The 6,694-nt window shown below is 52.0% G+C and overlaps 1 protein-coding gene across 1 annotated transcript; it reads right to left on the bottom strand.

The window, feature by feature from the left end:
* Positions 1-200: 200 nt before the first annotated feature.
* LOC119097059 (NECAP-like protein CG9132) lies at positions 201-5,595 on the bottom strand. Its single transcript, XM_037220089.1, has 6 exons — positions 5,515-5,595; positions 2,677-2,899; positions 2,128-2,333; positions 1,181-1,371; positions 557-777; positions 201-320 (listed from the first exon to the last, which is right to left on the bottom strand). Exons 2-6 carry the CDS (start codon positions 2,760-2,762, stop codon positions 272-274), a joined length of 753 nt encoding a protein of 250 aa, XP_037075984.1. The 5' UTR covers positions 2,763-2,899; positions 5,515-5,595; the 3' UTR covers positions 201-271.
* Positions 5,596-6,694: the final 1,099 nt, after the last annotated feature.

The following is a 6,694-nucleotide window of genomic DNA, read 5'->3' as shown; positions in this document are numbered from 1 at the left end:
CTCGCCACCGCCGGTGCCGCCCTCCATCACATCACCGCCAGCACGCGCGGCCGGGTGCGCCGCCGCCGCCGTCCTGCCCGGTCCTCGCGGCCGGGCGACTGGCGCCCTGCCGGGAGTTGAACAGCGCCGGCGCCGCGCCGGTGGCGCCGAGCCGCCGCTCCAGGCCGCTGGCAGCGGCGGGGAGCTGGCGAGGCGCCCCTCGTGTGCACCTAACACGCGACGCCGGCGGCGGCCGGGCCCTCGTTACGGCTCAAGCTGGTGCGGCGCCAGCTCAGAACTGCACCCAGTTGTTGGAGGGTGTGGTGGCGGCCGGGCCGGAGCTGCGGTGGAGAAGGCCCGTTACGCGCCGGCCCGCACTAGGCGACCCTCTCTGCGGACTGATTACTGTGCGGTGCGCTTTGCGAGGGACGAGCGATATGGGGGGATGTTTACAGCCCAGCACAGGTGGCAAGCGTGACGGCTTCTACGACGCTGCCAAACAAACACTCTGTGTCAACAGCTCCACGCCACCAGCGCCGAAGACACCAGCGCCGATGCCGGCGCCCAGTCCGCTCACCTTCTGGCCGAGGCGAAATCGCCCCACTCGCTGGCGGCGGGGGCGGCGGCGGGCGCGGGAACGGGGGCGGGGGCGGCGGCGGGCCGGGGCGGCGCCGCGATGGACGCGCCGGGCGGCGGCGGCAGCAGGCCCAGGCCGGCGCCCGAGCCGGCCGAGCCGCGTGGCTTGGCCCGATGACTGGGCGAGTGGTCCTCGTCTTCGCCGCCCTCCTGGTTCTTACGCTGCCGGAGACGGGAGCGAGTTACGGTCGGGGTGAGGGTGCACCAGGGCGGCGGGGATCCGTTGCGAACGGGTGGAGTAACACTCATGGAGTGGCTGCAGTTATAAGGCACTGAAGGTGTCAACGAACCGTGAACAAAATTTGAGCAGCCGCTGATCAGAGATAGCTACCTCAAGCATTTAACAAATAAAATACAAAAATACCAACGCACATCTTGCGCAGAAATGGAATGGTTTGGCTGGAGACACCTCCGGATAGACAAATGACATAAGGTCAACTACTTGTGGCACAAGACACGACGATACAACCAGATATGCCGCACAACGAGAGTTACAACACCAAATCAGCTTACGTGTAATACAGGCGGGCCAAGCCTGCAAACAAGCCAAGACTAAACCACTCACGGCAATTTTCATGTTGATTTTGATTGTCTGCCCGTCCTTGAAGCCCAGGTCCAGTTTCTGTGTCGGTTCTGTCTTTTCCTTCTCGATCTGATGCTCCTTCTTGACCCACTTGAAGTGGTCTTGTAGCGCCACGTTGAGATCGAAGCTGTCCGAGCGGTCGGCGAATCCGACGCCGATGAACGCCGTGCGACCTGCGACAGGCGCCTCATCAGCAGGGCGTGGGTACTCTGCACAGCACGCTTCGACCCGCGACAGGCGCCTTGTCAGCAGGGCGTGGGTACTCTGCACAGCACGCTTCGACCCGCGACAGGCGCCTTGTCAGCAGAGCGTGGGTACTCTGCACAGCACGCTTCGACCCGCGACAGGCGCCTTGTCAGCAGGGCGTGGGTACTCTGCACAGCACGCTTCGACCCGCGACAGGCGCCTTGTCAGCAGGGCGTGGGTACTCTGCACAGCACGCTTCGACCCGCGACAGGCGCCTTGTCAGCAGGGAGGGGGTACTCCACACAGCACGCTTCGACCTGCGCCAGGCGCCTCGTCAGCAGGGAGGGGGTCCTCCGCACAACACGCTTCAACCTGCGACGGGCACCTCGCACGGCGCGGATCCTCCACGCCGCGCGCTTCAACAGCCCCCAGGACACGCCCAGTCATGACGCAGCCGTGTGATGACGACATCCGACGCAAAAAAATAATATAGAAGAAGTGTAAGATATGGCCCCTGCATTAGAGAATTGCCCTCTCACTAAAAAGGAGCGTGGTATTTCAGGCAAGATGGTAACTAATCACAATAAATGCCCGGAGACTCTTAAAGAATGCTGCATTCCCTAATGCCCGGTGATGTGGATACGTGAGTGCGGTGCAGAGACACTCGTCGGGTTGGCACCAGCCACTAACGACTCCGGAGTATAAAACTGCGCCGGATCCCGGACCACCCATCCAACGCTCACCACCGTCGTCCATGATGCGCAGCACGAAGTAGCGGGACGAGTCGGTGACGGCCTCGATGGCCACGCTGGGGTAGCCGTCGATGGGGCAGTTGGCGAACAGCTCGCCCGAGTTGCGGTCCTCCAGACGGATGGTGCAGGCGCGGCCGCGCGACGTCAGCTTCATGCGCCCCGTCCAGTCGGGCGTACCCAGGTTCCAGTCAGCCGCCCTGCCCGGTGGGAGGCGGCGTGTCACGGGGACGTGGGGTGTACCCCGGCCGCGGTGGCGTCCAGAGCGAGGCCGCGCGGCCAGCAGCCTCCCACGGGGGCTAGACGGCCGCTTAACAACCGGAACACTGAGCTCTGCGACTGTAACATACGGCGGAAGTCAGACAGCCACGGAGCCACAGAGAGACGTGTCAGCTACCACAGTGCATAAGCGAGAGGGACGGCGAAGGGGACACGAGGTCGAATGGCACACATAATTAGGGCCGCTGTCCAGCCACTGCCAAACAGAGGGAGTAAAGATGGCGTCATTTGGCCAGCCGCTGAGTGCCGGTGGCGCCCCCTCACCGGTATCCCCTTGCCGAGGTGCGCGGCGGGATCTGGTAGACGAACACCTCCTGCTTGACCAGTAGCGTCGACTCGTAGTCCTCCATGGCGGCGGCGGCGGCGGCGGGCCGCTGGCGGACGGGTCGGCCCGGCGGCTCACGGCAGCGGAGGCGGCCTGGGTTCGAACTCACGCAGCCGGCAGAGCGGCGGCGCGCGCGGAGCCACTGTCAGCGAGCACCTCAGCCTGAATGGAAGACATGCGAGGACTGAGCATGGCTATGACTGGAAAATGGGCCTCCTTTGTCATAATCTAGATGCAAGACTCACTCTCCGAATTCACATGCACTTTTAGTGGTGATCACATAGCTTAGCATCTACATTACATTGTCAGTATTGAGTATATGTCATGAAACAAGTCCTGGTAATGTAGCCCAACAAGAAAATATACATAGCATAAAGGCCAAAATTATACACAACTTAAACAAGTCACAGGCCAGCAGTGGCTTTCAGCTTTCATGTCATCTGGGGAGACACACATCAGATGCATGGTGATATTAGATATCTACACCATCAACTCCTCCCATTGTTCTCTTCCATCAGGTATCACACTGCCTTAGATGGGGGTGGATTTTAATGATGCATTGCTGATTAATTACTTTACAGAAATTCAACCAGCCCAGCTGTTTCCTCAGCTGTGAAATGCTTGTGCTTCTTCATTCGTGACAATTCTTAATACCAAATTTACAACATCCTTCTGATGCCTGCATTGTTGGCTAGTGCATCTGCCAGAACAAAGCAGCACAGGATGTGTGGGGACATGAAAGGCTACCTGCATCAAAGCTTGGACTATGGCATGGTGCTAGTGTGATCAAAATGAGAGGCCTCGGGTCATGTGGAACTGCGCAGCCAGCCGACAAGCCTTAGGTAAAACTGGTGTTAGCATGCCAGTGATTTTGCAGCTGCAATCTTTCTCACAATCTTATATCACAAGATGTGGGTCCAATCAGAGATTGGATCCACACACTGAGTGTTTAAAGGCGGTCTGAGACTAGCGGCTCATTTTGGTTGTCATGGCTTTGAATATTTGCCGAAACCACTAAGGGGCTGCATATTATCACACCAGACAAACCTCACATTTCAAGTGGACCAGTAATGCATTATGCAATGTGTCATGCATGATGGGGAATGTCCAGATCTCTGATATTGATATTTATCTCCTACTCATGTTACTCTGGCACAATATACTACATAATGCAACTTGGTGCATACAATAATACCCTACAGCAGATTATGTATGGCACAAGTTTAGTTTCAGAATAAACTGAATACCCTACAGCATCCTTGCACCTATGCCAATGGCAGCACTTTGATGAAAACTTCAGTTTAAATTCTAAGCTGAGTTTAAAGCCTCAGTTGGGCCCTGTCAAGCACTTTTGGGGTACCAGAGCATGTAGGATCCCACAATCATGCCAGCCAATGTCCTTTGCCCTTCCTTTTTTTACAGAAGTAATGCCAGCAAAGAGTAGCATTGCATCTATACACTCATAGGAACCATATGCAGATTGGTCATGTCCTAATCTGATATCCTAAAGTAATCCTAGCTAGAATGGGTACTCAAAATATTTATCATGGCCCTTAGTTATTAAAGAAAAATAGCTGCTTTATAAAGTCAGAAGTTTCACATTCTGAGCATCAAAATATTGAGAAAAAAAAAGTTTTTTGCTAAGTCTGACCCCTTGATGGATGGCCTGGATGCACACTTTTATAAATATAATGATGTTTGCATGCTTTAAGCGAACAAGCTGTGTAGCCAGATAGATACCAATGACCATGTCAATTTTGAAGCAATACAAGCAGCAAAAATAAGGAGTTGTTTATTTTTTACCAAACACAGATTTTGTGTATGGCTAACTACCCCTTATCTTGTTTTCTATCATTCCAAATTGGCATGTTTTCCCTCCACCCTTATACATCATGTACATCTTACAGAACTACATGGAATTTGGTATCACAACTAATACTGTTCATATCACCCAAGTCTTCATCAAACCCACACAGGCTCGAAAAGCTGTACCACCCACATCTCACATCTGAAAGTAAAACCAAAAGCAGCTGAATGCCTCCAAAACAACAATGGTACAACTTCTCAAATGTGACATTATAATCTATGCCCAAAATTTAACAAGATTATCTAGTCAAAACATAAACAAATGAGAACTACAACTAGGAAGTGTGTGCATTCCACATATTATATACCAAGCTCTACATATTAATGCTTGCAAAAGTATTTCCAGCCATGGTAAGTCAATTTTAATTTTTCATTCTTGATGCAACCTTTCGAAACCTGGATGATAACATCTCTGAGGCAAACATCACACTTGGTTCCAGAATGAGAAATATGGATGAGAACACCAAAAATATGGCCAACTGTTTCTTTGTCAATAGCTGGAAAAAATCGGCTCCTTGCTATATCTGCCAAAGTGGGATTGAAACAATTCAACCATGTCTTAGAAGCTTAAACCACGTGCCGGTGGCCCATTCTACTAGTTACAAGGCACACATCTGTTTTTGTTTGGCATATCTAACTAGCTCATTCCAGGGCCGAACATCACGTTTACAGCATATTACACTTAATTTATGTCAAAGTGGAGGGCGGAAAGATATGCAGCATGACCTACATATAACCAGAACGACGGGAGCCGGAGGTCCAAAATGGCAAAAAAAAATGTGGAACGTGCTTTACAGGCCACTGATGCTACCCGGGGTGGTCACTGCTTGGCTACTACAAAAACCAGGACACGTCAAGCAAACATACACCACTCGCTTAGATGACTTAAGTTTTAATGCACCGCTTCCCACCTTCCGACTGAAATGACAGCGTCACGCGCTACCCAATTTAACACATCGGAAGTGTCTAACCACAAGAAGACATCAGATGCAGTCGACAGAGATAGCGCATGATACATGATCGGCGCACCAGAATACGATGCTAGGAACACGCCACTAAAGTTGTCTTTTTCTGTAAATGGCCGTGAAATTGGTGGTGGACGGTCGGGAACGGGAAACGATGGTCGTGCCAGGGACAGCGGCAGGATTTTGAGCGACACATTGGGGGCTAACTAGGTAGAAATGCCTAAACCGGCCCTCAAAATACGCAAAAATATGTTTTTCACTGAATATAGTCACCTTCCTCTTTATGTTCGGGCAGTGAGCAACAGCCCGTTCAGAAGGCTTCCCGCATCAGGGAGTGAAGTGTTCTCTTATATTTGTCCGGGACTATATTTTGTTCTACTTGCATTTGCATTCCTGGGTATGACGCTCTAGAGCTACCTAGCTACCTGTGTTATGCATCACAAAACGCGGTTTGTGATCGAGACGTGCATTTTACGTTAAGCTGGTTGAAAGCTGTACTGTGCTGTGTTGTAAGCTGTGCTGGCTGAAAGCCATTGCTGTCCGTTGACGTGGCGACTCGTGCTAGCGCACTTCAGACGTGAATTAGTGAACGATGTTGTTTACCTTGAACACAGATTGGTAATTGTAGGTGCAGCAGTCATCTGACGTCTCCTTGTTACCATACGTCTCTGAGCATTTTTAAAATAGGCAGCGGAAATAGTCCGCAGAAGTTCTTGTGTGCTTAGCTCAGGAGCGAGACTGCAAGCGTATCTTAAAAAGTCCTTTAAAATAGTTATTTTGAAAAGGCATAATTTTGAGCTGTAGGGAAATAAATTTTGAAAATTGATGCCTTTTCAAAACCCCCAAAAATGTGGGACAGTCGCTTCAATCCTCGTGGACAAACCCGGAGTGGCAATTTGCAAATGATACACCGCCCAATTCGGAACACTTTAAGCCTTGCACAGTGGGCACGACAATGTGCACCTGATATCGCTGTGGGAGCACATCGGTCTGCGAAGTAAAATACCCATCAGCCGGTGTGACATTTTTTACTCAAATCACCCCTTGAGGACGCATTGCTACCCGCGAGCGGCCTGCCCAAAGTGTGGTAGGCCGGAATAAAAAGGACCGGAAAAAAATACTGCGA

This window comes from Pollicipes pollicipes, unplaced genomic scaffold, assembly GCF_011947565.3.
Source record: "Pollicipes pollicipes isolate AB1234 unplaced genomic scaffold, Ppol_2.1 Scaffold_4295;HRSCAF=5057_pilon_pilon_pilon, whole genome shotgun sequence".
NCBI lineage: Eukaryota > Metazoa > Arthropoda > Thecostraca > Pollicipedomorpha > Pollicipedidae > Pollicipes > Pollicipes pollicipes.
Note: the sequence above shows the minus strand (reverse complement) of the source record. Positions and strands in the feature narration are given on the sequence as shown.

What these genes read in the sequence shown, in the direction of transcription:
- LOC119097059 (XM_037220089.1), bottom strand. Translation starts at nt 2,762, where the DNA reads ATGGAGGACTACGAGTCGACGCTACTGGTCAAGCAGGAGGTGTTCGTC. An exon ending in ACCTCGGCAAGGGGATACCG is followed by an intron (nt 2,334 to 2,676) that starts GTGAGGGGGCGC and finishes CCCACCGGGCAG; the next exon opens with GGCGGCTGACTGGAACCTGG. An exon ending in GATTTCGCCTCGGCCAGAAG is followed by an intron (nt 321 to 556) that starts GTGAGCGGACTG and finishes TCTCCACCGCAG; the next exon opens with CTCCGGCCCGGCCGCCACCA.